The 13,584-nt window shown below is 39.6% G+C and overlaps 2 protein-coding genes across 3 annotated transcripts; one reads left to right on the top strand and one right to left on the bottom strand.

The window, feature by feature from the left end:
* Positions 1–554: 554 nt before the first annotated feature.
* LOC147856678 (uncharacterized) lies at positions 555–3,551 on the top strand. Of its 2 annotated transcripts, none has more exons than XM_087328614.1 (6): positions 555–931; positions 1,055–1,266; positions 1,365–1,531; positions 1,608–1,720; positions 2,433–2,690; positions 2,779–3,551. In XM_087328614.1, exons 1-6 carry the CDS (start codon positions 587–589, stop codon positions 3,301–3,303), a joined length of 1,620 nt encoding a protein of 539 aa, XP_087184740.1. In that variant the 5' UTR covers positions 555–586; the 3' UTR covers positions 3,304–3,551. The 2 variants fall into 2 exon arrangements, with proteins under 2 accessions (XP_087184740.1, XP_087184741.1); XM_087328615.1 differs by having other exon boundaries at positions 1,608–1,724; positions 2,437–2,690.
* Positions 3,552–4,642: 1,091 nt separating this feature from the next.
* LOC147856677 (uncharacterized) lies at positions 4,643–6,596 on the bottom strand. Its single transcript, XM_087328109.1, has 2 exons — positions 5,875–6,596; positions 4,643–5,494 (listed from the first exon to the last, which is right to left on the bottom strand). The coding sequence occupies exons 1-2, from the start codon at positions 6,563–6,565 to the stop codon at positions 4,695–4,697; spliced, it is 1,491 nt and encodes a 496-aa protein (XP_087184235.1). The 5' UTR covers positions 6,566–6,596; the 3' UTR covers positions 4,643–4,694.
* Between the last annotated feature and the right edge of the window lie 6,988 nt (positions 6,597–13,584).

Raw genomic sequence — 13,584 nt, 5'->3', positions numbered from 1 at the left:
TAGCTTGTGTTAATTTTCCTTTTCTAGCTTAAATGAGTGATAAGATTCTATTGATGTCGTATTGTGTCATTGTATTCTTTTATAATCAAGGTACCTAAATGAGCACAAAATTATAGCTCTGGCAAGCCTTATTGGCCGTGCTGGAATATTGGAGTCAATTAAACCTAGATCTATGTCGTATAGCATCAAGACTGTAATGGCTGTCCACCGAGCTAATGAGCCTATTTCTGGTCTAATTGAGTTTTATGGATCAGATCAAACTATCTCTTGGAAAACATTTAGTAAACATACCTATGCATTCTTAACAGGGAAGGAATTTCTGACATTCTTAACTTATCACTTCTGAAGTCATTTTGGGTGCTTCATATTCTGAGCCATCTATAAAAGAAAGTATGACCTTCATGATGAGCCACTTGCATTCACTTTTGCACTTATATCCTTCCTTCAGAGAAATGCATCGAATTTTATTCCACTTGCATTTCCTACACTAAAATTGAATAGACAGATACATCAAAGCCATGGATAAGTGAACTTTTTATGTGAGAAACTTTCAGGACTAATATTTAAAGTGGTTGCCGGAGGGTTGATGGAAGAAGTGTCTGAATTCACGAAAGCAATAGCAGCGGTACGATCGATCAAAGATAACCACATCTTAAGTATTGGTGAATTTGAGCCCTACAAATATATTTGTGTTTCCCCTATTTATGATGAGAAATCTGGAAACATCCTGTATCGGACACATGTCGAGCTTGGAAGAACTTTCACTGCAGGAGAAAGAGAAGATGAGAAGGACATTGAAATAAAAAGACTCAAAGAAGAGTTGAATAGGCGGGATCTTGACATACAAAAACAACAGGCTAGGTTGAGAAGAATAAGGCCATCCGAATTTGAAGAGGAAAAAAGCATCGTGTCAGATAAATTTGTTGATAAGGTATCCATTATCATATAGCAGCTTTATATCCAAATTTTTTTCAGAGGTGTTGTTTAAGATGTGGCTGGAATATATAAATTAACACAATAAAAAATTCTGACATTTCACAATGATGATAAGCAGCAGTCAAAAGTAGATACAATTAAACGTAGGCTTTTCAGTGCAACTTCGGTCGATAATGTTGGTGGGTTGGAAAACAGCCCCAACGGTTCACAATGTTCAGCTCAGAGAAAAAATTTAGTTCCAACAGTACCTGTACAAGCTTTGCACGAAGATATAGTGTCAAGAAGAAGAGATGGTGGGGAGGACTCCTGCGCATTTCCTGATTTGGATAGGTCTGCTCTCAACTTGATCTTGTGCACATTCTATATTTACATAATGGTGGTTATTTCTAATGATGCATTATTTCTTTTGGGTGAATCACTTCATTTAGATCTGATCTATCATCAGAATGCTCCGCAATAACTACTAAGGTACAAGAAATTGTCAGTTTATGCTTCTCATCCATCCAACTATCTCCTGAAAACCTATGCAATAGATTTAAGTTGCATGGCATACAGAACAATGATTCATCCCAGATTGGCAATTTGGAAATAGAAGGTAAATATATAAACTAACTATTCTCTTACATGTACCTAGATTCTATGCTCATTGTCCTATCATTAATGTGGTGCAGATGCACTTTCCATTTTGGAGAAAACAATTATCAAGCTGAAGGAGATCTGTCAAGAACCTTGCAATCAAGGTTTTCCTAGCAAGAATATGAACCATCAAATAGATGGGGTGAAAGTAAGTGCTTTCTTGTATATTCTACACAGATTTTGTACTTCTGACATGCTTAAATTGTGATCGATGGTTTGCAAAAACAAATGTCAAACATAGTGACTAGTTATACTTACAAACCATTTCATTTTCAGATAATGAGGGATTGACAAATTTTTAACTCATTATCACATTTTACACTACCACAATGAATTGGCAACAGAGAAATAAACTGTACAAGTTGGATGGATGTAGTACATTTCTTTTACAAATCAGGGTCAAGAATTGCTCACTATTAAAGTTTGATTAATGTTCTTATTAAGGTAATAAATAAGATGGGAAAACCTTGTAGTCGTCCTGTGCTGCACATGAATTCCCGTGAAATGTCTTTCATTATTTGGCACCTCATTGGGGGGTGTGGGTGCCAGAAGGCTGTGTATTTGAAAAATTTACAGTAGGGGTGAACCAAAGCTTTTATCGTCCTTGTTCAGGTATTTTTCTGAAAGCTGAAGGACAGCCTTTTCTATCTTCAATGTTTCTGTGCCTTTCGGTGCTCTCCATGGCCTATTAGAGTCTTTCGAATATCACATCTTAATATTTTTCCTGCCATGTTTTACGCATATAACAAGGATAAAATGATACTTAAAATATTGTTGTGTTAGTGGTACTCACTGTAAGTGAAATCAGGAAACGAAAGTAACCAAGTTTAAATGATAGCTGAGCCATCATGATTCTGCAGGTAGGATTCCAAAATACAATCAATAGAATGATTCAAAAGCTTTATTGTGCCGAGCAGAAAATCACAGCATTAGAATCTTCTTGCATAGACAAAGGCAAGAAAATAGATGAGCTTGAAAACCGGATACAAGCTATGTTGAAAGACAAAGATACACTGGTGGAAAAGTATGAGATTGCATCCGCTGTTAGAGAGATGTGCAAGGAAGCCACCAAACAAAGGAGTGGGATTACTGAGATTCTTAGTTTGAATGAAGCGAAGGTAAAGTAAATGTCTTAATTTATTTCTTTTGGATTGATCACTTAACTTGGTTACAGACTCAGTAATGTTTTGTGGATTTTTTGCTCAGGTGACAAATGAATTCAAACCTACAAAGACAGAGAGCCCTTGCAGATGCGTCAAAGATTTGAAAATCAGGGATATCGGGCTATCACAAAGATTGTGTGGAAACATTATCCAGGAAGAGAATGAAAGTTTACGAAGCAAGAATGAAATTTTGAAGTTGAAATTATCGTGGGCTGAGTTTCAGCTATCACAACAAGAAGTTACATTGCAAAGGTTAATGTCTTATTTAGATTTATACGAAGAACATTCACCCAATGATTTTGAAGATCAGTCGAGATACATGATGACTGAGGATTTATATCATCCAAAGCACATAAAACGGTGTGTAGATGAATCGGAGGACAAATTACTGTCCAGAGAAGCCAAGAGTCCAAAATCGACCAGACACATGCTGATGAAAAAAAAATCGGCATACAGGAGGGATGAAGCATGCAAGTTCTTAGATGAACTCGAACTGAAGATGCACCATATGGAAATTGAAGTCTCAAAGCGCATCAAAGAAATCCGAGCAATCGCTGATGTATTCTAAGCTTTAGAGGAGGTCATAAAATCAAGGAATGTGGTGGCACTATTTATGGATTTGTTAGAATACCATGACAGCTTTATGACTCCAACAGCATCTGGTTTTGTAGTGGTGCTTCATCTTTTCTATTGTAATAGTTCCCACATTTTTATAAGATATATATCCTCCATCCCCCTTGTAACAGCTACAAAAGCAGAGACTAATAGTTAATTTGTTTTTTCCAGATTCGTGAATCCAAAACAATCGTTTCTATCTCAGTAGTCTGAATCAAAACTCTGTGTTTTTTTTTTGTGTTGAGGAAATGATAGTGGCCCAACTCCAGACAAGGTTTTTTGTGTGTTAGATGGACAAGATTTTCGTCACGTGAGTTGTCTGAGTAAGAACTCTTTTCAGTGTAGATGGGAGGAAAGTAGCCTGACTCCAGACAATCTTTTTGTATTTAAGGGACAAGCGATTGTAATCTGAGTTGTCTTTTTTGTGTTTTGGAAAGGACAGGGCTGAGTCCAGGACAGTCTTTTTTGTGTTAAAGTGAAGGACAGTGGTCTGAGTCCAAGCAGTATTTTTGAGATGACGGGACAGTTGTCTGCGTCAAGACAATCTTATTTTGGACTGTCAAATTGAGATGCAGGAGATAAAAAAAAAAAAATCAACAAAAAAAGGGAACTGTTTTCTGGTCCCTTAATTATGCAGTGACAGGTGAGTGGACATATTTAGCCGTTGGAAATTCAAAATTAGTTCCAAAACTAAATTGGCTCATTGCAGCTAAATTAAGGGACAATATGTGTAGGAAATGTTAGAGCTAAGCGTGGGTCTGATAGATTGTAGGCAAGGCGACTTACTACTGCAGAATATCCTTCGAGTGTTTTTCAGGCATATTCTTCGAGATCCCCAAAACCAAATTTGGAACGTTAATAATCTATACATGACAGTAAAATTCTTATATCAAACACTAATCATCGATATGTGGTGGGTGAGTCTCGCTAATTTAAGCGCTAAAAACAGTAGTATATTGTGCGACTTTGATCAAACATGAACCATCCAAAGTTGTGCAACGTTGATCAAAACTGCCCAATCGAACTGAAACGAAGCTTAGAAAGAAAGAAAAGAAATGAACCACATGGCTTTTACGTTAACAGACCTCATAATTTCCAGAATAAGTTCTGAATGTATAGAGAATTAAGGTAACAGATCTCATAGTTTCCAGAATAAGTTCTGATTGTATAGAGAATTAAGGTAACAGATCTCATAATTTCCAGAATAAGTTCTGAATGTATGGAGAGAATTAAGGTAACAAAACCCTTATGAGATCTGGATGATGTCCATCACAAGAATCCAAAAACAAGACGGTTTTACTTGTGATGAATACCAACCATCACCATCACCATCACCATATACAATCAGCAAGTATCATAGATAACAATAAAGCAAGGCAAAACGGCTTTGTTGTTGAAGACAACCAGCTCTTCTAGGTTGAATTCGCCTGCGTCTCCAGCTGCATAGGAGTCATAAGATCCACTGGATGAGAAATCAAGTGGCTGTTGGATGCTGTCAGAGCTACTAGAGGAGGAGGTCTTCACTCGGCCTGCAATAACTCGACATATAAGCATGGCATGCTTGGAACACTCAACTTCATCGTATGAAGACGAAGAAGAAGAGCAAGACGACGAAGAAGCATCTCGGGACACAATAGCAGCATTGTGTGCTTTTCCACTGCCTGAGGTTGTGGTGATACCACCACCTAACTGAGGGAATCCATGTCTCAATACATGGCAAACCCCGCACGAAGGTAATGTGCATAAAGCCGATGGTGACATAGAGGGCATGGAAGGGAAGGAAGGCAACAGTAGCCTTGGGGATGAAGGTGAAGGCCAGGCTCTACCCAGGTTGCATGCAATACTAGTGCCATAGAATCTGAGGAGCTCATTCCCATCTGCCATGCATCTCGAATTCCTTTTGGATATCTTATTGGACCCACCATTCCCACAACTGCTGTTCTTCTTCACCATGTCTCTGTACTTCTCGAACTCGGCCACTGTTTGTGAGGTGTGATGGACTTTGAAGATCTTCTCCAGCTTGCAAGACATGATGGCGGCTCTCGGAGACGACATCTCCGGTCTCCTCACTGGAACTGCCCAGCTTGATTGAAAGATTATCTCCACGATATTTCTGGCCGAATCACCCTCCTTCAGCTCCGTTACTGGAGACAAATAAATTAATACATTTGCACCAAAACCTTAGCAATAATCCACAGATACATATAGTCATAGCACGCTCTTTGAGCAGTAGTTGTATCTCATAAACACTAGTTATATCGCTCTTTGACCATATGGCTTAGTTTTTTATGATTACATCTGAATCCCTTTCCTGTAATTTTGGAATACAACTTTCTTGTAGAATAGACATAGATACTTGGCAGGAATACTAATTATATCTCAAATAGAACTCCTCACAGACCATGGGCCTCTGATCATTATCAATGGGCCTATGATATGAAAGCTAATTGAATTTACAACACCGCACACATGAATTGAATGAATGAATGAATGAATGAATGAAAGATAGGTGAATTAAACCGACCTGAATGATAAGTTAAGTGGTGATCCTCAAATGCTGAACGAGACCCCATCTCTTGGCCACAGCGAGTGCAGAGCATCCCAGAATGTGGGTACATCATAGAGCCACTGTGTGGGGCAGAGAGCATGGCATCCTCAGAAGGGGGGCACTGAAGGAGAAGATCATAGTGACCTGCGAGTGAAGGCGAGGAATAACTTATTACTCTCTCTGACCTACACCTCACGGAGCTAGGGCCATAGCTATGGCTATAACTGTGGCCATAACATTGAACTTGACAATGACTATCGACATAGCCTTGGCTATGAGCACGGCTTTGAGCGTAAGCCTGCTGATCGTGGATATGGCTTATCATGGTGTCCTGCATTTGAATGAGGGCTCGGAGCTGGAGAGGGCTTCCATTAGGGTATTGGACCTGCGCATTCTTCAGGCTGCCGCAAGAAGAGGTACTTAAGGCAGAGGAGGCAGGGCTGCTTCTTTCCTTCCTGTCCTTCTTCCTACTCGCGTTCTTGCATTCTTCATCTTCGTCATGGAGAGTTCCATGGCTTGAACTAATGTTCTTTTTCTTTTTCTTCTTCTTCTTCTTCTGGGTAGTGCACGCAGGTGACAGGGAGTGTGGCTCATGCACTGCCACTGTGCATTCTCTCTTGCAGGAAAGAACCTTTCTCCATGCCATCCATGAGTGTGGTGCTGGCATTTTCTGATCTTGCTCTCTCTCTCTCTCTCTCTCTCTCTCTCTCTCTCTCTCTCTCTCTCTCTCTCTCTCTCTCTCCCCAAGAGACTGGAGAGATTGTATAAGGGATTGATTTATTTAGGCTTGACAGAAATGGAACTGTTAACACAATTCAGAGTGTTTGTTGTTGTTTTTTTTTTTAGGGTTTTCAGGCGACTGCAACTAAACTGCGTGTGTCTTGGGTGGTTGGACAGGGATGAAGCTGTCTGTAGTTTAGTTTAGTTTGGGGCTTAGAGCTTTAAAAATACATAAGAGGAAACTCGATATAAGGATTTTTACAGAGGCGAAGAGAGAGGGAGATATGGATTAGCAAAGCTTCAGGCTTTGAATTGTGCACTAGCCATGCCGTTGAGAGAGGATGCCTGCAGAGCACAGACTCTTTTAAACCACAACACAAACAAAGAACGCACAAGCACAGACAGACAGGCAGAGAGAGAGAGAGAGAGTGATGGGGGGGAAGGGGTTATGAATTATGGTATGGATTATTATTAGTAATGAGGAGGAGGAAGAAGAGCTCTGCACATAACGCCATAGCCATTGAAGCTCCCTCTCTCTCTCTCTCTCTCTCTCTCTCTCTCTCTCTCTCTCTCCTTCTCTCTCTCTTCCGTTTTTGAGCTGCGTGTTCCTGGATTTTGAATCTCTTTAAATGTTTTTTATTTTATTTTGTATATTCATTCATTTATTTATTCATTTATTTATTTATTTATACATATAGAATGTCTTGCTGCATTTATTTATTTATTGATTTTAGCTCGTTTTATTTTTTTGTATATACATACATATGTATGTATTTCTCCCGAGTGTGTTTTTTTGTACATAAATACATACAAATATGTAGTACTCCGCCTGCATGTACATACATACATACATACATACATATATTCGTAGTCGTATTTGGTATTTGGTTTCTTCTTCCTTTTTACTCCAAATAGTAAAGGATATATACATACATACATACATAAATGAACTAATTACTAATTAATTATTTCGTTTTTTCCAGTCTTCTCTTTTTGCGTTATTTATTAAAAACGGGTGAGTGATTTATATGTAAGTTTGTTCTTTTATTATTTGATTTTATTTTGAAAAATTTACTTTACTTTTCGTCGGGACTTCATATATATATATATATATACATATATATAAAATTTATACACACACACACTCACTCATATTTATTTTGTGAACGAAAAAACGAACGAACGAATGAACGAATGAATAACAAACGAGGCTTTTGTTTCTCTCTCCCTGCTTTCTTTCCTTAATTTGTTAAATAAATTAAATACAAACTTTGGAAATAATGCACTTCTGCGTTACATACTTCCTGGCTCCTGCTATTCTGTATTTATGAAGCAGTGACTTACCACGTCCTTCATCACATTCATTCACTCGACCTCCCTTCTTCTTTTTTGTCTTTGTCTTTGTCTTTGTCTTTGTGTGTGTGTGTGAGCTTCTTCTAAAACTCCAATGACCAAGAAGAAGAAGAAGAAGAAGGAGAATGTGTGTGTGTGTGTGTTTTTTTTGGTTTTTTTTTTTTGGGGGGGGGGGGGGGGGTATGAGAGAGAGAGAGTACATATTTCGTTTCTTCTTCGTCTACATTGTCATTACTATTATTACCCAATGATTCATGTCCCTCTTTAAACGTTTATATGTCTACACAACTCTCACACACACACACAATCCATATCCACATTCCCACACATACACGCGCACATGTGCATGCAAGTATGTATGTGTGTAATGAGAGAAAGGAACAAGTTCCCTTGTGAATCATGTGAGCAATACATATCATTCATCTTGTAGTTGGTGCAACAAAATGAATCTCCCCGACTTTGAGATTTCCCCTAGCAAGGGTTCAAGAGGCTTTTGAGTGTTTCGAATATACCACACGTCTCTCAACTATCTATCCAAATATCCACACATTTCGTCCAACCAAGTTGAAGCCCCCACTTCGCACTCACATCCCTAGGGTCCTTACTCTTTTTGACTTACATATTTATTTGTTTTGTACCGTATTAGACATAGATAATGACTCTTGACCTCTATGGGACAAGTTACAATTTCTCATGTTTCGTTTCACGATGTTTATTAAATTTGTATGAACCTGTTTAACTCTCCAAGAGATTGACATAAACCTTCATCGTTGGTGCACGAACGATCACTCTCACCCCTAATTACTAATGACTATTTTGGTTGTAGATAGACGAGCATTACTCTCGAACTTCTCTCCTCATACCATCTCCAAATGGGTACGCATTTATATATTCCCTGTTCCGTACCTTATACCTTTAAGATCTTCATTTTCACTCCAACCATCTACTCTTGCTACATCCCCTCCACTTTATTTGGCATGTTCATACATTCCTCATAGAATGTCCAACTACTATAATTTGTATGACTTAGATCGTGATGATCCTTTTTTTTATGTGTGTTTAAGATTCTTACATATGAAGGATTGAAGAAAAAGTGCTGGTTGTGGGGGATTTTAAAGCTAGAGTTGGAAGTTATGAAAATGTGAAAGTTGATGATAGTGAAAGTTGATGATAAATTATAATGTTGTTGATTCAACACATAGCTCAAAAGATTGTATCATGTTAGATTATGGTAGGCTTCTCATATACATGCTTAATGGCACAAACATGACGATTACTCACGACGCATTTCCAATGTAAAATATTTTGACATGTGTCCTAGCCTTGGGGAGTGGAAGTGTAGTTGACTATGTGTTAGTGAAAGAATGTAATTAGAATTAGAATTGTTATCGTCCATAAAGAGGCCAATTTTGACCTATGGGACCAAAGTATACATGTGTTCTTGATACGTGTCTCCTTCCTAAGAAGGGGTATTCATACATTGAAGCACAAAGTCTCTATGTGTGAATAAAGCATACACATATGAGCTCAACCTTCTAGGTGGTGTCTTAAGTATGGCACTTAAGTTATCACTCCCTCTCAGTATGCCAACATATCTTGAACGAATTGCACTATATGTCGAGCATGTGAAGAGCACATGACATTCATCCTCTACCATGCCTTCATTGCATACTTTACATGTCTTCAAATTTGTTACATTTTGATACCATAATGCAACTTCAATACCTAACTTGTGATATTGAGTGAGAAGTAGTGTAAGGGCTCTATGAGCATTACTACTCCTATTGGTAACGAGATAAGGTTGGATACAATCAATAGGCATTCTTGCTTTATATTGAGACCAACATTCAAGCTTGACATTTGCAATGTAGTATTCTCTAGCTTTGTCTTCTTAGCATCTTCCCACTTCATCCGTAATGATTCCACCAACCTTTCCTAGAGAACACCTTCGATTACTCCTCCTAAGTAATCGGGTCAAGGAATCGTGGTTGTGTAAGAGACTAAGGTAGGGCGAAGTAGGGGCCGAAACGTTACACCCTTCTGCTATGGACACTCAAAGAATTGGCTACAACCGATTCGTACTCACGACTTACAAAACACACAATACAAGTAGAAATAGATTTGAAACGAGATATGCATAGAGATTAACCCAAAAAGTATAGGTATTTGATTACTTAATAGATAATACAATGATAGTACAAGACCTAGTATAATCGGTATCACTCACTCCCTCAATACAATTCTAGGGTTAGGCTTGGTCACTCTGGCTCAAAATAGGTATATATGTCTCTCCTCAGCTTTCGCCACTTCATGCTTTATATTGCTTCCTCTCCTCTTGGCATGCTCCAACTACTTCCTCCTGATCCTCGCCTTTGTTCTCAATTGCTTGTATTTCGGTTACTTTCCCCCTCAGCTGCTAGTGCTCGGCTCTTTACACCTTTTCACACTTGTCTTACGCTTCCACTTTCATACTTTTCCTTTAAGATCCTTTTCACACCTTGTACCTTTTGTCCCATGGATAACACTTTCAGCGCCCATGTGCTTATCTTTTGCTCCATAATAGTGCTATATAATTTGGCAATAGTTGAGCTCACCATTATTGTACGACAATTTGATACTTGATTCTTATCTCCGGCTTTAAATATTGGTTTAATTGAATTCATAAGCCAATCATTTGATACATCATCCATGGTGAATAAATTCAAAATTGTTCCATTCTAACTGAACTCAAATTGTACTTAATTCACACATTAATCGATGTATTAGAGTACAAAAGCAAGAGAGATACATTATGCAACTTTGCTATCATTAAAATGCTAATCTATGTGCATATGCAGTTAAGAATTATGTTATGAACCTCTCTCTCCCTTACTAAATATGCGAAAATAAATAGAGAGCAACTGAAGGATCACATTCTCAATGTAGGGTATCAATATTCTAGTTCACATGTAGTTGTACACGAAATCCTTAGTTTTCCATGTAATGTTTGGCTTAATGAATAATGCAAAGCTCATCTCAAAATGTAAAGATCAAGATAGTGTTGAGCGAAAAAGCTCAACATGGACAGGATCGGATGTATAAGCCAAGAGCTGGATCGGATGAAGACCGATTGGCTAGGCCCGGATCGGTGTCCGAACCGAAGAGCCAAATCCAGGAGCTGAATACCGTCCGGATGGATGTCATCTTTACTACCGGGGCAAAGATCTCGTCGAAATCCACTCCTTTCTTTTGTTGGAAGCCCTTCACCACAATTTGGGTCTTATACCTTGGTGGATTTCCGGCATCTCCCAATTTCAACTTGTACACCCACTTGTTCCGGAGTGCTCTCTTCCCTTTCGGCAACTCCATCAGTTCATATGTGTGGTTCTCATGCAGGGAATCCATCTCATCCTGCATGACACTCAACCACTTGCGGTTGTGGGTGTCTCGCTTAGCTTCTTCGAAGCTTTCTGGCTCCCCCTCATCGGTTAACAACACATGCTCTGCATCGGTTTTCAACTGGGTAGGTCCTTGTGTCCTCAAGCCGGTTTTCATTGGATGATATGGAGTTCATCACCTTCTTCTCCAACTCCCAATCAGGAATGGTCCTCTCTTCCATGAAGACTATGTCCCGACTCCGGAACACCTTCTTGTCAACCAGATCCCACACCCGGTAACCGAACTCATCATCGTCGTATCCAAGGAATATGCATGGCCAGGACTTCGGATCCAACTTTGCTCTCTTGTCCTTCGCCACATGCACGTAAGCGAGACATCCGAAAACCTTTAGATGCTGGTAGGATACATCTTTACCGGTCCATACTTTCTGCGATGAGTCTCCTTCCAAGGGTGTTGAGGGTGATCTGTTTATCACATAGGTCATCGTGATCAACGCCTCAGCCCAAAACGTCTTAGGTAACTTTGCATGTGCCAGCATGCTCCGAACTCTCTCCATCACGGTCCGGTTCATCCGTGCGGCCAACCCATTTAGTTTCGGCGTCTACGACACGGTAAATTCGAGTCGGATTCCCTTCGACTGACACTACTCCTCGAACTGCCCCATGTATTCTCCTCCGTTATCTGCTCGAACCGCCTTCAGCTTCAAGCTAGTTTATCTTTCTACTCTCGCGTGGAGCTCCTTGAAGACGGATAACACTTGATCCTTCGTCTTCAGTGGTGAGACCCATAGCTTCCGAATGTGGGCATCTATAAACGTCACGAAGTACTACACTCCGGCATAGCAATGGGCCCAGTTCAGTTTCGGTGCCTTGAAACCAAACCAAACCAAACCGTTAATTAAAATTTGAACATTTAAACCAAACCATTTTAAAAAAAGGTAAACTAAACCATTTAAACCAAACCGTTTAGGGAAAAGTTAAAACCAAACCAAACCATTTAATAAAAAGTTTAAACCTAACCACATTTAAGCCAAGCTAATTAAATAAATAATTAAATAAAAATACACAAAATTAAATAGCATTTATGTTTAAATAAATAAATAAGATTAATTGAGCCATTAGATTAAATAAACAATTAAGTTAAGTGAATTAAACCAATGAAAAACATTAATTAAACCATTGAATTACATAAACATTTAATGGATAAAAAAAGATAGCCCAAAAACCTATAAACCCTAGTTTCAAAACCAAACCAAACTGAAACCGAACCGTTTATTATTAATTAAAACCAAACCAAAACATTTAATTATTTTGGAACTTATAAACATTTAAATCATGGTTTAACGGTTCAGTTCGGTTTAAGCCGAAACCAGGCCCATTGCTACTCCAGCATGTGACTTCGTGTCCACTTGATACACATCGGTATGCACTAGCTCCAGTGGTGCATTCCGTCTCATCAGTCGTCTTGACCGGAAGGAGGTTTGGTTTTGCTTGCCGGCCAAACAATCGGTGCACTTCTCAAGATGCATATCTTTCACCTCTAGAATGAGGTTGTCTTCGGCAAGTCTTCTCATCCCCTTCTGGCTCATGTATGAGGTTTAGTCGAACCTTTGGAACGTGTCGGACATCCTTTAGCAACAGCTTGCATCCGGTTAATGTCGTCAACAACACATCTCCTATGCCGATAATTCGGTATGTCCCTTCATTCCCCATCCGGACACAACCATGATCACCGACCGTGTAGGATGAGAAGCATTTCCGACTCAGTGTCAGGTGGAACGATGCTCCGGAATCGACAACCCGCGTTGTCTCATCGCTGACAAGGTTTAACTCATTCTCCTCGGTAATGAGCATCAGTTCCTCTTCACTTGTCGCGATTGCCGACGTTCCTTTCCGATTCGGGCCTCTCCGGTCCAAACCGTTTCGATCTGAACTCTTCCTCGAATCGGTGGTGCCAGTTTCTTTCTCTTTCCGGAAATGCCGACAATTCTTCTAGAAGTGCCCCAGCTTCCCACAATAGAAGCAAGTAGGCCTCACCCCTGACTTCGACCTCGTCCCCGATTTGTCCCGGTTTTGGGGACTCCGATACCGGCCTCTTCCCCAGTTGTGGTCATCTTACGTGAGCAAGGCCTTCAGATCGGTTCTGAACTCCCGGTCCTTAGCCTCTTCATCTAGAAAGCTTGATTTTACCCTTGCTAGGGACAATTGCTTTTGTTCCGGCCTGGCGTTGCCCAAC

The sequence above is a fragment of the Azolla caroliniana genome, unplaced genomic scaffold, assembly GCF_043228905.1.
Source record: "Azolla caroliniana isolate FFs.n. ecotype wild unplaced genomic scaffold, voAzoCaro1.0.p SCAF_12, whole genome shotgun sequence".
Lineage (NCBI taxonomy): Eukaryota > Viridiplantae > Streptophyta > Polypodiopsida > Salviniales > Salviniaceae > Azolla > Azolla caroliniana.
This window is presented reverse-complemented; position numbering and strand designations above follow the sequence as displayed.

Bases quoted from the DNA above. Each gene is read 5' to 3' on its own strand.
- LOC147856678 (XM_087328614.1), top strand. From the start codon at position 587: ATGGAAGAAGTGTCTGAATTCACGAAAGCAATAGCAGCGGTACGATCG. The intron at 1,532-1,607 runs GTAAATATATAA...AATGTGGTGCAG, and splicing joins TGGCAATTTGGAAATAGAAG to ATGCACTTTCCATTTTGGAG. The intron at 2,691-2,778 runs GTAAAGTAAATG...TTTTTTGCTCAG, and splicing joins TTAGTTTGAATGAAGCGAAG to GTGACAAATGAATTCAAACC.
- LOC147856677 (XM_087328109.1), bottom strand. From the start codon at position 6,565: ATGCCAGCACCACACTCATGGATGGCATGGAGAAAGGTTCTTTCCTGC. The intron at 5,495-5,874 runs GTCGGTTTAATT...ATTTGTCTCCAG, and splicing joins CCACTTAACTTATCATTCAG to TAACGGAGCTGAAGGAGGGT.